The 20816-nt window shown below is 31.2% G+C and overlaps 1 protein-coding gene across 1 annotated transcript; it reads left to right on the plus strand.

The window, feature by feature from the left end:
- The first annotated feature begins 13781 nt into the window (after positions 1-13781).
- LOC122601687 (protein ALP1-like) lies at positions 13782-14459 on the plus strand. Its single transcript, XM_043774428.1, has one exon. It carries the CDS (start codon positions 13782-13784, stop codon positions 14457-14459), a length of 678 nt encoding a protein of 225 aa, XP_043630363.1.
- The last annotated feature ends 6357 nt before the right edge of the window (positions 14460-20816 follow it).

The raw sequence follows: 20816 nt of genomic DNA on the forward strand, positions 1-20816 counted from the left end.
GCTTACCATGACGATTGCGGATGATGAGGATATATATATATATATGTGTGCGCATCAAATTAATTAATGAGTACAAGTATGAGAATTCAATTTTTCTTAATGCGTGTCTTTTAGTTGTTGTGTCATGATAACTACTATTCAATTTTGATGTTACATAAATCCGCAAAAACTCACTTTTGGCCTTTTCTTGTCTAAATCGATTTGTCAAAATATATAGGACATGGATAAGATATAGATATGTGTCATATTCTATGCAAGCAAAAAAAAAAGTTTTAATAACTTTGAGGTCATTGATCTCTTTAACGACATGTCGACATGATAACTTGTCTATATATGATCACTTCAATTCGTTCAAATCTAAGTTAGCAAATCGTAATGTTAAAAATAGGAAGTACGTCCTCGCGACTCAAACAATATATCACCTCTAATTAATACATTTACATGACCAACAACATATGCTTTTGTTTCTTCTTCATCTTCATTCTTAATTTTAATATTTTTATGAAACTCCAAATTTATAGAGGTGTAATATATTTGTTTCTATTCAAGTCCACATGTATGCCATCATGCATAATAAAGGACCGAGAGATATGGCATAAGACTGGTTGGTTGGTTCATATACAGCTTTGTGCTAGTAGTTGGGAGTTTTCATGTTAATTAAATAGTACAATAGATACTTCTAAATATAGAAATCAAAACCAATTTGTGTATGTATGATCGGATTGGGATAACACCTCTCAGATATATAATCATCTATCAGGTTGTATAATGTAGATATGTATTGATTCATTGCATTTACGTTCCATACTCGATTTCGTCTTCCTAATAATAAAAACTCCTAGATTTAGAAAAAAAACAATGATGTGTTTTTTTGGAGGTGCAATCCGTTTAGAGCCCATTGGAGTATGATAAAAGAGGCGTCAAGGTTGTTTCACTTTCATATACGTGTCGCGCGCTCTTACTTAGTTTATTAACCAAAAAAATGATGAATTATTAGTCCCATGTATGAATACATCCTAAAAAGCTAGTGAATCCATATCATTATCAAGTACCACATACTCTAAATGAAACATAAGCCCAAGACAAAACATATGACCAACACATGGGCAATAATATTAAGATGTTTATAAATTTTGCTTTTTTTTCTTTCCTCATTTTGTCTTCAATTTTGTCATATGTATTCATTTTTTTTTTTTACGCCTATGAATTTTAGTCATATTTATCATTTATGTTATTTATATAACATCTTATAAATAAATTATACTATAGTCAATAGATTGACATATTTGTGATTGTGATTACACAAAAATCATAAATGTGAAAAATCAAGAATGTCATAAGCCCAATAGACAAAAGAAAGAAAAAGCCCAATTACAACAATACAAGGCCAAAATTTACTTGTCCGAAAATACAGATTTGGGCTTATATATTAAAACATATATTGGGTTTTCCTATTAGTTTTCTGATCATGGGCTGATTTTAGGCAACTCTACATATGATATACATTATACAGTTTCTGATCATGGGTTTGACATCACGGGATTTAATATTCACTTTCCTTAAATTCTTGAAAGAAACTGTATAAATGTTAAATCCTACGATCTGTCTACACATGAATCTTTTCCACATCGATATTCATCGAGATTTTATTTTAATATATTAATTCTCCAATCCATCTTTACACCTTCTTTACCAAAAATCGATATGGCAACTTCCAGGTATAATATTTTTTTTTTAATTTCCGATCAATTCTCATATGTTAAAAAAGATTCATATTGGTTTTTTCTTTATCTCCTTCACTATTATTATCTCATTCTTCACATTCACTATTACAAATAAGTTGTCATATACGAGTATCTTTTTACTGATGATTGAGAGTTATAAACATATATATTAGTTTGCGTTGATACTTTGTTTATGGTTTACATCAACTAGTTATAAATATGTTTCTTTTGGAAAATATAAAGATTGCATTACATTTAATTTTAATTATATTACAAATCATGGATCTGTATATATTTGGCTCCACAACTTTAATTAGTTTGCGTAATTGTGTTTAGTTTAATTATTGCATGCAACGTAATCTTAAAAAAATGGAGCTAAAAGATGAGAAGCAAATTTGTCGTGATTTGGTATACGATCGAGTACCTCCCCTATCTTCAAAAAACTTATGGTTTATTGCTCAGAATCTCGAAGTAAAAGATGGGGACCAGATATTTTACACCATACACAACCCGTTGTCTCAATATAGATGTCGAATTCCAGAGTTGTCAGGCAGACGAATCCAAGGATGTTACCATGGCTGGATGATTCTTTCTAGCCATCCAAAAAAGGTCATGTGGTGTCTTTGGAACCCAATCACTTGTAGGTTGATCCGTCTACCGCCATTGCAGGGTCATGAAGACGGTAACTCTTATGATTTTTGTTTGTCTTCCCCTCCTGATGATCCAAGTTCGATTTTCTTGTTAACAGTAAAGAAAAAACCTATCATCTTTTTTTGTCGGTTAGACAATAAAAGGGAGACATTGAGATGGACCAAAAGGTCATACGCTAAACAGCTCAAGCGACTCAAGAGCCAGCACGACTTCACAGTTGGATATCCCTTTTACGTAGAAGACGTTGGTTTTCTAAAAGATGATGGATTCCTAGATAATCTAACATGTTGCGATGGTAAAGTATATGCATTGTCAATCGGACTTTATTATCGTTTTGTCATACAGGAGGGGTCAATGACAAAATCAAACTTTTGCCATTTGTGCAAGTGCTGCCTAATCCTTCCTTGGATAGGTATAGAACCAAAGTGGCAAGGATTGAAGCATTTATTCCTACGCAACTGTTGTACATCGATACATGTTTTAAGGATGTAACTAGGAAAAGAGTTAATGATGTGTTTTTGCTCAAACTCGATATGATTAATATGAAGTGGGAGGAAATGAAAGATCTGAACGGCGCTATAGTCGCAAGTTATGACTCTGTAATTTATAGGCCGGAAATAACCTCAAAGTTTGGTGGTTATATACACTTTCTTGGCGAAACGGGCAAAGAAATATACTCCTACAACGTTAAAAACAGAACCGTCTTCCTAACTTCTATGCCTTCTCTGTTTCAAACAAGGCAAGAAGTGTCAGCGTGGACAATATTCTTTGATGAATGCAGGTATATTAGTTGCCTTTTTATTATTAACTAATTATTGTTAATTCGTATGTGTTTTTATCTTAATATACAATACTTTTTGTCTATTAGTTGGTTGGATTGGATAACTAATCCTCTGTTTTGTCTTCCTTAACATGTAATTGTATCTTTATCTCTAGCGTGTTGCTAGAGAAAGTAATATGGATTCTCTGTTGCTGTTGTAATTAAATTCATATCCCGTGTAGGCTAGGTGATCATCAACAAGAAGAGGAAACATACGATGACAAATTAGTTGGAAGATCAGTTGGAAGTGATGATTTGTATAACGCAATGGGTGAATCGCACCTGCTCAGTATCCCGTTTGATGTTTTGCAAAGGATTATGCAATTTTGTGTTGGTGTGGACTACATAAACTTTCGTAAAACATGTAAATGCTGCCGTTTAGCTGCACCTCTGACACAATGGAGGAAAAAGACTGAAGTGAGGAGATTGCAGACGTATTCTTTAGTGTCACCATGGTTGGTCATGTTTGACAGACATCAAGGCATTATCACTTTTGCAGATCCATTTTTTGGTGACAAATACTTTATAACAACACCTCAGGAATTGATTGATGATGATGGTTTTCAGATAAGCTATTCCAGATACGGTTGGTTGCTGATGGTTAAAGACGGTGGGAAGACCATCTTGTTTTACAACCCCTTGACAAGTAATATTCGCAAGCTTCCACAAGCGCCACCTGATTTAGAAAGCCTTTGGTTCACGGAACCACCTACTTCCCCTCTTTGTATTGTTGTTGGCTTCATGAAATTTTCAGTCAACATAGTTAAAGTTTGCATGCACCTTGTAGATTCAGATATAGGATGGGTTTCAATATTTGATCTAGAGGATCCACATTATTTTCATTTTCCGACATGCCACGGCAAAGATTTGTATGCCTTGAGTGACGAAGGAGGGATCCATGTCGTTAGAGGTATCGGTTATGAAGATCCCTTGTGGGAGGTTATTATAGCTGAACCCCCAAGAAGTTATTGCCAAAGTCCCGTTAGACGCTTCCTAGCCAAACGTGACCAACATCTTATTCAAGTCGTCGTCAGTATGCTTGGAGAGTCCATTGAGGTATTTAATCTGAACGATTCTAACAAGGAATGGGAGAAAATAGACAGTTTAGGAAAACATATGGTTTACATTTGTGATACAACATGTCTTTGTGTTGAAGCGAGAAGACCAGAAATGGAGAACAAGATCTACTTCCCAATATTGCATATCACACATTCAATGGGAAAAATTACGTTGAGGAAAGTTTTGTTGATTTCTTTGAAACTGAATATCATACAAACCCTCATGCCTGGATTGAACCATCTTGGTTTTAGGCCTTCAGCTAATGTCATTGTTATTTTATTATAACTTTCATTATTCTATTATTATCATTGTCTTTTATTTGGAACTTAATTACCTTATGATTTGCTTTCACATGTGTATGTTCCCATCAAGTTTTTTCCTTTCTTTTTTTTTTCGATAAAAGGTTTAATTACCCCGGTAATTTTTTTATAAATCAAATAAAATTAAATACCAAATCGACTTTTGCAAGAACAGGCAACATGTGCGACTACTAGTCTAACTAGACATACTAGCCAGCCACCTCAAACAATCAGCTAGCTAGACGTTACATCATACAAAAGACATATGCACACGTCTAGACACAAATAACTCTATACACTAGTCGTCAAGGACTTCAATTCAGAAGATCCCAATCAGCTAAAACTTTTTCCACTCGCCATTTAATCGTATAGTAGCTCAGCAGCAACTTGATCAGCTGGCCTTTTCTGATACTTAAACATTGGTGTTTTTTTTCTCGCCATAAGCAACTTCAGAATATATTAATTAAACATTGAACTTATTTTTTGCACCTTTTAGTAAACATGATGTTGTTTTATATATATTACGATCAGTTTAAAATTAATTTATTTACTTTAGTTTGGTTAAAAAAATAGTGAACGAAATATTATAAATAAAATAAAGTACGGACCGGTTGTATATCCTAGTATCCTACTGATTCATCTTTTAAATTTCGGCTGGCCAATTATATGTTATTTGGGCCTTACGCTGACGTTTTGGTAAAGCCACTTCCTAATGTTTACTGATCTTAATTCCAAACTTCAATAGTATTATGTCTCTCCATATAAAGGCCCCATGTCTCAAATTTGGACCAATATTCTCAAACAGGGACCCCTTTGCTAAAACATACAAACCACAGGGACCAATTTTGTAATTAACTCTAAACATTATATACATATTTTAGGTACTTATTCTTTCATTGAAATATTAAAAAAAAGATTGATGCTTTACTATGTATTATAGAATTATAGATTTTAGACATAAATTATACGGAGTAGATATTATGTACATATTTTATATCTGGTTAAAATATGTTGCGAATATATCAACATCTATCCTTAATTCATGGATTTTGGTGAAAGTGAACTTTTGTTACTTTACTTACATAGGCAACTGTTGAGATCTTAGTCAACGTCGTCTTGCAAATTAAGTTGTAATGGCAGTTTAACATATAGTAACTCTTATAGCGGTATGCCCGTATGTTATCATTTCAGATTCCCGCTTCTTTGTTAAAAGAAACTAGTTTTTTTTTTTGTCCCCGGGCATTGCCCCGGGAGACATTACGTAACATCTACGCATGTAGAAATAGAATGGAATTTTTGTGCCAAAAGTTAAAAAGTGAAAAGTTATGTGGTCAAAAGTATATAAAATGAAACTTTGGTGATTAAAGTTGAAAAATTCGAAGTTATTTGGTAAAATGTTAAGAATATGAAACTTTGTTGATAAAAGGAAAAAATTCAAAAGTTATGTGGTGAAAAATAAGAAAATTTGTGCAAGAAGTAAAAGAAATAAAATTTATGTAATAAAAAAGAAAAAACTTAAACATTTCTTTGATAAAAAGTATAAAATGAATTTTTGTGGCAAAAATTAAAAAAAGAGAAGTTTAAAAACTATATAAAACAAAACTTTCGTGTCAATAGTAAAAGAAATTAAATTTATGTGACAAAAAGTAAAAAAGTTAAAAGTGTCCGTGATAAAAAGTAAAGAGAATGAAACTTTTGTGAAAAAGTTAGAAAAACATATGTTTAAAAACTAAATAAAACTAAACTTTTGTGTTAAAAATAAAAAATTATAAAAATTAAAAGTTATTGTTAAGTTGTTTTGGGGTGAAAAGATAAAAAATAAAAGTTTGTGGTTGATTTGAAAAGAAGCAAAAAGTTATTGTTAAGTTGTTTTGGGGTGAAAAGATAAAAAATAAAAGTTTGTGGTTGATTTGAAAAGAAGCAAAAATTCACTGTAGTTAAGAATGTCCTTAAATGATATAGCATTGTACCCGCGTGATGCAGCGGTGGTCGTGACGGCGACGGTGTGGTGGTGGATGCGAGTGTTGGTAGTGGATGCGATGTCGAGTGCCGTAGATAATTCATATAAAAGTAATTGATTTAAAAGGTTAATGGAGATATTTTAGAAAAATAAAGGATTGATAGTGTAATTTAATTATTAATGTTAAGAGAATAGTGTATGTGAAAATATTTTAAAGGGTTGTAGTCTTGTAAGTGAAAATATTATATAGGAGGGCATTTTAGAAGATTCCCCCATGTAACTTTCAACATGGAAGTATTTTCTTTAATATAGAGTATAGAAGTATAGATATATATAAATATATAATATAATATTGAATTATAGTTACTTAAAAAAAAAAAAAAACCCCACGGGTATTTGTCAAAGCTGCATATTTTTTTTCATTTTCCGGTAAAGTTCGCCGCTGAGATGCATCAGCGAATGGATGGAAGATGGGTTCACTCACGATTTACTTGGAAGCGAGCAAATTGTCCTTGGACAAATTACTAGCCCAAATCATGAGACTTTAACAACTTCCCCTATTTGTTGAAGGACTCATAGCTATATGCCTATATATTTTTATGACATACATACAATACAATAGCAATTAAAAAATTAGTTATCCTTTAATATAATTAAAGAAGATAATTATTAGTCTCAGGTGCTTTATTTATCTATACTATATTATAAAGTAGATTTTTCATAGATTTTCAACATTGAATTTGAAATTTTCAATATTGATTTTAAGTACTTCTTCAAAATGTCCCTCCTATCTATTTTATATTTTTCTAAAATAACTATAATACCCTTTATCTCTCTTCAAATCTCAATCAATCATCTTTTTTCTCTCTCCTCCATAAATCATTTATTCCTCCAATTCATTCAAATTCTTTTATCTCAAAAACCGTACATCGATAAATTATAAAAATTGTATGGGTGTTCTTAAAATTTCATGTTCTTTCATTAGAAATGTCATTCGATATAATTTCGACAAATTTTTAAATCCGAGGGCGGAGCCCGTACGGCTAAGGCATTTGACTATAATACTCTATGACATATCAACTCCTATAACCTATCATACTCTATGACCTAGGTATCACCCCACCATCTCACCGCCGCAACGCGTGGGTACTTGCTCTCATTGCTTAATAATGGAATATGTTGGATCAGTAGTTCACTTATGCTTCAATAGTTAGATCAACATTTGTATGGGCTTTCTCATGGAAGCTAAGTCATAATATCTTTTTCTTATAACATTTGTAAATGCATCATGTGGGTGACATATTGGTGCATTTGGTAGGTTAGGAACGATAATCGGTTTAATAATGTCAAGGCATGTCTCGTGATCAATATTAATAGCTTTGGTTTCCTCTTGTATATAGCAATAGAACAATGTGCAGGATTTTAGATGGAAGGACTGATACCATTTTAATATTGTATAAATCTGTATGTAATTATTTGTATATTGGTCGCTTGCGTTTTACAAGGACATTTGTGATTAAAAGTTGCAGTTAAAATTTATATATATATATAAATAAATATATACATATATATATATATATATATATATATATATATCTTTTCTTATCAACAACAAAAATTTCAAAGAAATTATGAAAAGAAATACATTCGCTACCACGGATCCTTCGGATACAAATGTTAGTAATGCTATTATCTATAATCTATAATACCTTATAAAGCAAACTGGATTCTTCCCTTAACTTAATTAAGAATCTGATAAGACAAAAATGCCCTTAAATAATCTTCCATGCTAAGCACCCTCTCACATGATATACCAACTATGCCCTTCAACCATTTCGTCTCTAGCAAAGTAAAACCCCATCAACGCTACCACCAGATTGTCTTCCCCACCACCGCCGCATTGCGCGGGTACTATGCTCGTACCTTATAAAGCAAACTGGATTCCTCCCTTAACTTAATTAAGAACCTGATAAGACAAAAATGCCCTTAAATAATCTTCCTTACTAAGCACCCTCTCACATGATATACCAACTATGTCCTTCGACTATTTTCGTCTCTAGCAAAGTAAAACCCTATCAACGCCACCACCAGATTGTCTTCCCCACCACCGCTGTATTGCGCGGGTACCATGCTCGTTAGTTTTAAATATTCTATCCTTTAAATTCAAGCTTTTTTCTGTGAAAGACAAATTATCAATTGTTTTATTTTCAGAAAATAATTCCAAACCAAATAATAACAAAAATCAATTGCTACTCGTGTTATTAATATTAGGGAAATGATTAATCCTTATAACCAAATAGCCTAATAATCCTTCTAATTTTGAGATAATGGCACGTGGAAAAATCAAGGGGCAAGATTAAGAAAGAGAATTAGTGGATAACAAATGTCACCTTCTTAATATTTTAAAAACATTATTAGGTTATTTGGTTAGAAAAATTTATCATTTTTCTATTAATACTATAGATACTCAAGCATTGAGCCAAGCTACACTTTTTGTGCACACTATTAAACGTCAAGTCATTTTTACACTTTTTTTTTTTAGAGAACTTTTAGTCTATTAAGCATATATATTTTATTATGTTTATATTTTACTAGAATTTTTTTGCATTATTTGACTGGTAGATTTCATTCGTGAGCTTGAATATGATTGGTACTTTTTTTGGAAATGTTTTTCGATGTTCCTTACATTGCACTACAAACAATATTGTATTTGTCCTTAGTTTTAGTTAACATGAACAAATTAAAAAATTTGACATGTTTTTACGTGTGTAAACATATGAAGAACTAAAAATGTGTAAAAATTAATCCACACTTAAAACTGTGGTATTATAAAAGTTCACACTCTTTAGGATGGATTATCATATTTAATTTGTAACACAACATTTGTGCACACAAATGTGTTTTGACAAATTAAATATGAATGTTCACACTAAAAAATGTGAACTTTTAGAATACCACAATTTTAAGTGTGTATTAATATTTACACACTTTTAGTTCTTTATATCTTTACATACATAAAAACGTTATTGTTTTTTTAATTTGTTCACACTAATTAAAAGTGTGAACAAAAGTAACATTATTTGTAATGGTGGTCTTAAGAAATAACTTTTTTACAAAACTAAACTAAAACGCACCTATGACTTGGCTACTCCTACCGAGTTGATGACTTAGGCTGACTTCTCTCTACGTTACATCAAATTCCAAGAAGCTAGTTCAGGCGATATTTTTTATTTGGTGGTGGTCAATATGAAAACATCGGAATAACGTGGTTTTGGAGAAAGGAGAAGAGACGGTCGAGGACATATTTAATTCAATAGTTTCTTTATCTTTTTTGTGGTTGTGTACTCGGTGTAAGAAGGTTAGAATAACATCGTCATTATGGCGCAATAGTCCTATACACTTGATGTAATGCTGCTTTACTTCGGTATCTTGTCGAAGTTTTTAGTAATATAATTTATTGGCTGTTCAAAAAAGAAAAAAACTAAATTACTCTTAATATATATCATACTTTTTAAAGGAAAATGGTTAATCTTTTTTAAGAAATAGCCTAAAAATCTTCCTAAATTATTAGTTGGTGACATATGAAATTCACTAATTTTCTTTCCTAATCTTAATATTTGATTTTTTCTTATGCCTTCATCTAATAGTTAAAAAGATATTTATGTTATTCTTTTAAAATGATTAATCATTTTCCCTTTTCAAATCTATCATTTCACTTCTCAATCACACTCGACTACAAAAGTGTTATTGTATCGAGAATTGTAAGCATTTTAATATTAACTCAATCAAATCAGATTATTATATATGCATTTAATTAATACCATAAACATGATTGCGGATTGAACTTGTAATACGTACCCTACCAACATCGATTGGCACTCCAGGTCTATGTGGAGTACATGGGAGTTTTGCAAGTTTGCAACACTTCCTTTATAAATTATAATAATATCAAATAAAAATACATATGAAAAATGCATAGAGTTAACTTTTATTTATTTTATTTTTATTATTTAAAAGTTATTTATTTATTTTTTAACGATGAGTTTCTTAATTAAAAGCAATGCCTCCACTATAATTTGATAAGTCGGTTGTTTGAACCGCATTTAATTTTATTACTGGTCTAAAGTGGAAATATTACTAGGCACTTAATCACCGAAAAATTTAACATGAGGTGATTTTACACCGGTCAAGTAAAAATGATAGCGCGTGTGTATTTGGAAGATCAATCCTTTTCAAGCACCACCATAACCCCTGACTCAGCAGACAGCAGGAGAATAGTGGCCATCTTTTTCGTACAATCTCTTCAAAAGTTTAGTTTAGGAAAGGCATACGTGGATTTTCTTTCTGACTTTTCTTTTTGTGCGAATTAATTTAATTAAAAATTGACATAATGACCCATAAAAAAAAAGACTATCATTTATAAAATGCAAAAAACGTTACATAATTACTAAAATTTAGAGAAAATATTATTGTTTCTAAAACTTTCACTTATAGTATTTAAGTGAGAAAATATCTAATATCAAAAAATTGGTTATTATTTTCATTTTTATATTATGAAGTGTTGATCACGCGCATAGGGGCTCACATTAACGGAAAAACAAAACGGCGTATGTGTTCGGTATCAAAAATAAATATAATAATCAACTTCTTGATATTATTTGCAATTTTCTCACTTAGACAATATAACTCTGTAAGTGGAAATTTTTACAACTTCAAATACCAAATATGTAACTTTCTCTAAAATGTATAGTTACTAACTCTTCTAAATGAATGAGGTATGCACCCGCGTTTTCCCCCAAAAGAAATTACATTTATTGTATACGTTAACATGTAGAATTTTACATCGATCTCTTTAACTTCATATATTAAGATCCTCGCACGTAGTTATATATATAGACAAAGTTAATAAACAATTCTTCACTCAACTTGAAATCAATCTTTGAAAAGATATGGTTTTTTTAGTTTGCACAAAGGTTTGAATAGGATCGGTTTAATAAGGAGTTTCTCTAACGCGAACTCGGTTTTATAAAAATATATGCTAAATTTATGGCATTCGCAAATTATTGACACCCTTCAAAAGAAAACAAAACGAAATTTTATAGGTCTCCATATGTATAAGAAAGAGTTCAATATACATGACATGATTAAAGAGGAAGATCACTCATGTTTCAATATATTTAAATTCATTGGACATGTATAATCTTATGTAGATTAATTAGATATATGTAGCATTATTGTATAAAATGTAACTTTAACTATTTACTAAGCAATTTTAGGGGCTTGTTAAAAGAAATGAATTGAAAATAGCGTTCATGGGATTCACAAAATATGAAACTTAAATCAATAAAACATGAAACTTAAGCTTGTCCGGTACTTTTTACCTTGTTTTAGAATTCACAAAATATGAAACTTAAATCAATCAAACAATCAAAACCTTTCAGTTTCACAAATGTGGTATATAGGACATTTCTAATGAGGTTTTTTAACTTGTGTTTTAAGGGCACATACAAGGATAGGATACATGTAATGCATCAATAGAAAGGTGAGGGTAAAAAATGAGCACATCTTGTTCGATAGAATACTTTAGGGTATTTTATGCTAGATTTAAGGTGATAGCCTGATATTTTATTACTAGTGAGAAAACATAAAAATAATTAGAGGAGAGTACGTGACGTACCACTCGCTCTTCCATTACAAATTTCTTGCCAACATTTATAGACAAACCTTGGGGGGATATATATATAGTTGGAAAAAGGTCTAATGACGGTTAATTACTTAAGTACTTAACCCCTAACTTATACTATTTTCATGTAAAAGCGTAATGCTAATAATACAAATATGATCCAAAACATCTCCTACTATACTATAATCTAAATTTATATACATTATAGTATTATACTATTAAATGTTTTGTTAACGACAGCCCTTAGGGTTGTCAGTAAAAGTTAATTAGGTGCATAAAATTTTGTACTTTGCTGTTAGGAAAATCAGGGGGCCAGTATTTAATATATAATGTACAAGTTTTTAAGCATATAATAAGTTGTTAGTAACAACCCTTAAGTCTGTCATTATTATTTTCCTACTATTAATATATTACTTTTGTCATTATTAAAATAGAAATATAAAACAAGTTAAATCCGGATAATTTAATTGATTGCATTGACTTACATTGACTGGTGAAAAGAGGACATTAAACGGATATATAAACCTTAAAATGACGTCATATTGCGAAAGTAACCCACTGACGACGCCTTCTTACCAGGAATTGAAAATGAGCTCATAGAAACATCGTTATACATCATTAATACAGACGCACTCTGAAAATATGTGAGGCAATTAATTATCCGAAAATCATTTATCCTACATCTGACAGAACTAATTAATCTCGATCATCCGTGGAAATTTGAATATTGTCCAAAAATTTTTGGGTACATGACTAAACGTCTAAATTATGTTATATTCTAATCAACGAAAAAGTAATAATATACTAATAAAAAGAAGGTTCAAATGATTTTCTAATTTAAGATAACTTTCATTATGTGTAGCAAATAATGATGCATGTAAATCCAAAAAATCAGGAGAGAATATTCACTGATGCATGGGGACGTAATTAATTAATGGGTTAACAAATAGTATATTGAGTTAAGGAAATGATTAGAGCGAATCATGAATGAGACAAAACGGAAGAATGGAGTAGAAAAGAAGTGACACGTGTCATGTTATTATTGGATAGAAGAGGGTTTGTGGCCTTGTGGGTGGGGGAAGACAGAGAACGTGATGTGTAGACTGCAGAATGCAGACGGCAAAAGGTGTTTTGTTTTCCATCTAAGAGGGGACGGAGCGGATGAATTTATGGGAATTCATGGCCCGAAACCGTTGGCTACACCAGCGCCACCATTGAATTTATGGGTGAACGACATGGGCAAAGCCGTTGGTCATAGATGGAGAGAGAAAGAAGGAGGAACGGGGAGGTGGGGTCCATTTGTGGTCAACTAGCCGTTTGACATTAAAATAAAAAAACAAAAACCCTTTTTCTATCTTTTTATCTATATATACATGTACTTCTATCAAAACTCAAACAAAACATTTTCACCAAAAACATATATCTCTTCAAAACCAAAACCTTTTTGCCAAAAAAATGTCTTCAAGTTCTTCCGATGAACTTATCATTTCCTCTCCGTTTCCCCAATTATCTACCGGTAGTACGTTTGATTTTTTTCAAAACGCGATCAATGAAATAGAAGAACTTGAAGACTCAGGAAGCTCTCATGAAAGCCGAACCTATATCGATCGTGAGAGAGAAGCCGCGCATAACAAACTCATGTGTGACTACTTCGGCGAAAACCCGAAGTTTGGGGAGCGTTTTTTTCGCCATCGCTACCGGATCAAACAACGACATTAATGTGTTGAATCGGTCGCCGTTGTATGATACTACTAGAAATGGAACGACTCCAGACAAGTCATTCCTTTTACGTGGCCGCTTGTACAGACGTGGGTATTTGCTTACTGATGGGATATATCCTAAGTGGTCTACGTTTGTAAAAGCGTATCCGCATCCAGTTGATCCAAAGGAAGTGAAATTCAAGCGAGTGCAGGAGGCGGCGAGGAAAGATGTAGAACGGGCTTTTGGGGTGCTGAAGGGAAAATGGAAGATTTTGGAACGTCCAATCCGGATTATGGATAAGGAGAAGATTGGGAAAGTTGTCGATACATGTTGTATATTGCATAACATGATCATAAAGGACGACGGGAGGGCTATCTCACCGGTTCACATAATGGATCCACCGGTGCCTGTAGCTTACGATCCTACAGTTCTACGGGAGTTACATGACGAAAACGTCCATCATCGTCTTCGGTATGATTTAACGGAGCATGTATCGACAGTGGATTTGGCATACCTCGATGACGCAACAGCTCAACCACCACCGATCGATGATTTGATTTAGTATTATGTAGTTTATTTAGTTTTAAAAAAAATGTTGCATCGTATTTTTCTTTTACTAGTTTATGTAATGTTATGTTCTTTAAATATTAAATAAAATGTTATGTATTATTGTTAAATTGTTTAAGTTAGGAAAAAAATGAAAAAGAAAAAAAATAATTTGGAAGGTATGAGAATTTATCGGCCGCCAGTAAAAAGGGTTGGGAGGTATGGTTGGGAGGGTTAGAATGTTAAATTGAGTTGTAAGGATTTTATTGGTGGAATTTTGATAGTATGATAAATTCTCATACTACCACTCCGCCCCCTAACAGAGTAACAAAAATATGGAAACAACCTATATTTGTGAAAGATTCATATATTCATATATCATATCATATGTATATATAATTATCATCATCATCATATATATGTATGTTTGTGACATTTATGTATCTATTTTATGTAAAATTATTCTATGTATGTATTCACATATCATGTAAAAATGTATGGATGTGATGTAACATCATAACCTAGATAGCTGTCTCTAAAAACTGGGTAAACTTTCGTTTGTTTCTTCGGACTCTCATACTCACAATTCACAAACACTCACGCGCACACACAAACAAACATAAATATAATAAACATATACACACAGAAAAAGCATAATATCATATCAAATTAAGGAGTTCTTAAACAGGAAAATCTAGCTTCTGATCAAACCATTGATTGAAGTAAACTTCAAACAAAATACATAAATAATAGATCTGATGAAAAAGAGTAAAGATGTACGGAAATAAAATCTCATCGTCATCGTCTTCATCGTCAGATCTACGTCGACAGCTGATATATTAATTAGGCTTCATTATTGGCACCACCGGCAGCAGCTGCCGCTGCCTCACGGCGAGCTGCCAACACGGCCAACAACCTTTGTCGGTTTCAAAATTAAATACGAGAATTATTTTTATGAAAGCTAGGCAAAAGTTAAGTAATGACCATTTGTTTTTTCTTTTTCTTTTAATTTCAATAGTGCGAATTAAATACGACATTTTAATCAGCTCACTAATTAAAAAAGTCACTTGTAAAGTTTAAAATTATCAATCAAAAATTCTTATCAAAAATATTCTACTTATGTTAAAATTATAATCTTTATCACCCATGTCCACAATCTGTGCAAACTTGACATATCCATGAAAAGTCTTGTCAGATATATTTTACTTATATTAAAATTTGAACACTAATCTTCAAAGTTTTTATTGTTAGATCATTCCGGTACTACTTTCCAAAAAAAAAAAGAAGATCATTCCGGTACTAATTAATGAAGCAACTAGTTAATGATTGCCTCCATCTAATTACAAAATGAGTTTCATAAATACTCTTATTTACGGTAATTAAGGGTTGTCACGCGGTGCTATATCCATGTTACTTTAACTTCACTTGCATATACTTAATGACGTTGCCAACTTAGATACTTTATTCATTTCTTTTTTTCCAACGTTGTTTCAAAATTATTATTATCTCTAATACTCGTATATCTTTAAATTTGTTTTTTAAACGACAAACTTCTACACACTATTCCTCAACGCCTAATTAACTCTTTGGGAAGGAACATCATTGTATGTACATGACAATGTCACAAATAAAACTTGAACCAATAATCTCTAAGAGATCGGACAGATATACACCTTTGTCACTTGGCTAAACTAGCTAGTGGTTGTGACAATTTTCTTAGATAACCTTATTTTGTGAACAGAGCCTTGTTTTAATGAAACACAATGTCTAACAATTAGCTGGTTATTAACAAAGCAGTTTTGTTGTGCTTTTAATATTTTTCTTTTAGAAGTTAAACTTCAAAAGGAAAAAGGAAATATAATTTAAGAGTAGTCGTTCATTAATTGGGCTGCAAATTAAATACTAAAAAACATGCTAATTAAAAGATTCTACTACATCGAAATTATCAAGAATCAATATTGAATGATGGTCTGTATAACACATACATACATGTATATGTCAAATATAACATGAGCCCATGAGTGTTAACAAGCCCCAATTGTATAGAGTACGTACAGCCTAAACTCAAATTAAAATCTTTCTTTGAGTGTTCACGAACAACCATCTATATGAAACTTAATTTCATTTAATTTGCTTATCACTATACTTATTATACTTTTACATTATTGAGTTGTAAATTTAATGTATAAATTAAGGAGAATGATCAATCTTCTTTTCACATTCATATAGTTTATTTAAAAGAATTAACATTTTTCAAAAATTAATTATTTGTATAAATGTTTCAAAAAACTTTTGAAGGAATATCACCTATTAATTACTCCCCCCTTCTATTTTAATTGTCCTATTTTGACTGGTGAAGTTTTTTCCTTCCGACTTTGACCGTAAATATCTTTGGTTGTGTTATATATTAGTTGATGAAAGTTATATCAATGAAAAATACATTTAAAACTCAATCAATTCATATATCTTACATTAAATTTTATATAACATAAACAAAAATATTTACAGTCAAAGTTGAAAGAAAAAGACTCAAAAACTCAAACGTGAACACTTAATATGGGATGGAGGGAGTATTAAAGTGAATGGGACAATCTCATAATTCCGAACATACTTCTTTGAGTATTCAATCCCGGTCTCCAATGACTAAAAACATGAAAGAATATAACTTACGGTCAACTTTGACTTATTTCTTCCATTTTTCATGTGTATTATGGGTCAATCTGTCTTTTAATTTTCTCATAAATGAATCTAACTCAAAACTCAAAAGTGTGATTTTAATTTCGATATTCGTCTTATGTCGTTGGTTTATTTAAATTTATAAATACAAACATGAAGAAACCTTGTCATTCCTCTTTCGGTTCGCTAAAATTTCTATTATCCGATTATGCAGTAGATTTACATATTATTATTACTGATATGGCAATGGCATGTGAATAAAAACGAAAGGTCAAATGGTTAAATACTTAAAATACACAAAATTGAAATTAGTGCGAACGGTTTGTCGAACATATGTGTCCTAAAAACACTCGATCTTATCACAAGGTATAATTAATACGCTTAACTTTTTTAAAAGATATCGACATCCAATATACATATAATGTATACCTTGGGTTAGACGTAATCCATCACAAACAGTCTAAGAAATATAGGATGATAATCGGATGTTTTACGTTCTAAAATTGCAACAACAATTAACCCTATTGGTCCAGTAACTTGCACAAAGTTTTACTTAATAAATGTAGTAAAGTAAATAAGTAAAATACGAAGTAGTGTAAAGCAATCCGAAAATTAACTCTCTATTATAACGTAACTTAAAAGGTGTGTGTGATTGCATTTTTAGCTTACTGATTATTGCGTTTGTATAACGCAAATAATGAAAAAATGTGTTTAGCAAAATAAGTGATTATATGCGTTTTCATAGAGACAAAATGTATTTTTGAAAAAACAGGTTGGAACATGTTTGTTCAAAACACAATTTTTAAACGCATAATTTATTTTATAAACGCAATCCAAACACCCCTTGAAATTACTAACTTTAATACAATAATGCTTAGTCTTGATTTATAAGAAGACTGACTTGTCATGGAAATTTAGAACATACGCTAACAATTATAATATACTAACAGCTAACAAGAATGAAGAAAAAATTCAATTGATATGCTCACGGTATTATTATTGGATGGCTCGACAATAGAATTTTGGTCTTCACCTACCATTATCTTTTATAGATACAACACGACATTCGAGTTCTCGGATGACAATGCATAGAAAGTTGTCTAACATTTCATTTAGAGCTCACATAACAGATTATACGAAATATGTTTAGTAAAGGACCAGTTAAGGTCAGATACTAACATAAACGGTAAACTAATAGTGTAAATTCGTATTATGTTGCGTTAACAAATTGTTGGAAATAACAGTATAATAACAATATGTAATTCCTTAAATATATATATATATATATATATATATATATATATATTACAAAATGATTAAATAATGATAAAGGAATTAAACAAGAACAGAATGGAGGAACTAAATAAAAAAGGCGATTTGAAAGCTCCCTGCAAAACAAGAAAATGTAATAACAATAAAGAAGAACCAGGCTTGTGTTTGACACAATTCCCTTAAACAGATTCGCCGTCTGTTCCCAGGGTACACCGGTTAAAAGCAGCGTACTGCCGGACGTTTAACACTTGCCTGAAAGACGAATGGAGCACAGGGATGGTTGTTGTTTCGTGACCGAAATTGCAGAGAATGTGTGTGTGGTATGAACGAATTCTATGTATTGTTGTTGTGTATCTTTCAAAACCTGATAGGTCCTTATATACACACAAATCTGTAACTGATATCATAAAGAAGCTAATTAAAACTGACATTAGTTAATTTATCAGTTACAAGACTGATAATTATGATATCAGTTTCAGAGTTAGAAGCATGCCATAAGCTTATTCTAGATCTTTCTTAAACAGTGCCCCGCGCGGGCCCTAATTTTTCGAGCTGCATTCGTGTCCGCAGGTACACGCATTGGTTCAGAGAATTTTGACCTAGAAACCCGTTTTCTGCACCCCCCCCCCTGCGCGCGGGTAGGAGCCAGAGTAAAACACAACACAAGATCTTGACATAGCTTAGAAACCTCCACTTATAAACTAGTAAAAGTTTATATCCTACACCAATGTGGGACAAAGCTTTTCCAACTCCAACTTATGCACCAAACACACAACTTTGAGACTCGATATCTCATTCACTTTTAACCCAATTTAGACGCATCTTAGTTTGTTACGTAGCCTTGGCCAGAGACTACAAAAACCACTAAACGGTTCGCAATATATGTCACACGACTATATATTTATTGATGTCCAAAGTGGTGGAAAAATGCACTTTTTCCCAACACAAATTTAGTTTATAAATTTTCAATTCTAAAATTATTATGCTTAAAAATTAACTTAATTATAAGATGATAATTTTTAAAAGAATCGAAAGATAATTTAAAAATTATGACAAAAAACTTAATAAAAATTACATGTAAAATTGTTAAAAATTTAAATTGATGGTGTTATGGAAATAATAGTAGTCCGTACTAATGTGGATAGACTTGTACGAGAATAAAGCTTTACCAAAAAATTAATATGGCGCCTGGTGACCCGACCAGTTTTTTAGTAAAATGACCACACTTTTTGCAGCGACCCTCGCTGCAAAAAGTCGATGTACGAAATCGTACACTGTGGACTTAATGGTCGACAGTGGAGTTTGTTTTTATCCTCTTTTTGCAGCGACCCTCGCTGCAAAAAGTGGATAAAAACAAACTCCACTGTGGACTTACTGTACGTGCGGTTCTATATATGGAAACTCGTGGCGTCCGCTTTTCTCACAATCGCTTTCAAGTTGTAAACTTATTGTTCTTTCTCACAATCGCTTTCTATCTGTTCTTTTTAATTGTTCTTTCTCACAATCTTTAGTAAGCTTATTCATTCTATCTATATTATTCTTTCTATTATTGTTCTTTCTATTTCTCACAATATACATACGCGCATATATATATATATATATTATTGTTTTCATTTATATATATAGATATAGATATATAGATATACATTAGATTTTATTTCAGATGGATTTTGAAAGTATATGGGGCGAAATGGGTGCGGAAGGTTTTGAGCTTCACTTAGAAGAACCTGATGAAGAATTTGACATACCAGAGGCGGCCCCTCATTTTGACTACGACACTAGGGTTTTCCACACCGATCAGGTATCCTCGTTAACTTTAAAAAAAACTAATTTAGGCAAATATCATTATTAGTTTATATTTTAGTAGTATTTAATTTGTGTTTTTTTGTTAAATTTATTGCATATTTAAAATGTTATATATTTATTAGTATACAAATTAATGATAAATTTTAGAAAAAAACTAATTTCGGCAAATATCATTAGAATATTTATATTTTAGTACTATTTGATTTGTGTTAGGATGTTAAATTTATTGCAATGTTAAAATATTAGATATTTATTAGTATACAAATTAATGATAATTTTTATAAAAAAACTAATCTACGCAAATATCATTAAAATATTTATATTTTAGTACTATTTCATTTGTGTTAGGATGTTAAATTTATTGCATATTTAAAATGTTAGATATTTATTAGTATACAAATTAATGATAATTTGTTAAAAAAAAACTAATTTAGGCAAATATCATAAAAATATTTATATTTTAGTAGTATTTAATTTGTGTTTCGTTGTTATATTTATTGCATATTTTAAAATGTTAGATATTGCATATTTAAAATGTTAGATATTTATTATTTAAAATGTTAGATATTTATTAGTATATAAATTAATGATAATTTGTTAAAAAAATTAATGATATTGC

The sequence above is a fragment of the Erigeron canadensis genome, chromosome 5, assembly GCF_010389155.1.
Source record: "Erigeron canadensis isolate Cc75 chromosome 5, C_canadensis_v1, whole genome shotgun sequence".
Lineage (NCBI taxonomy): Eukaryota > Viridiplantae > Streptophyta > Magnoliopsida > Asterales > Asteraceae > Erigeron > Erigeron canadensis.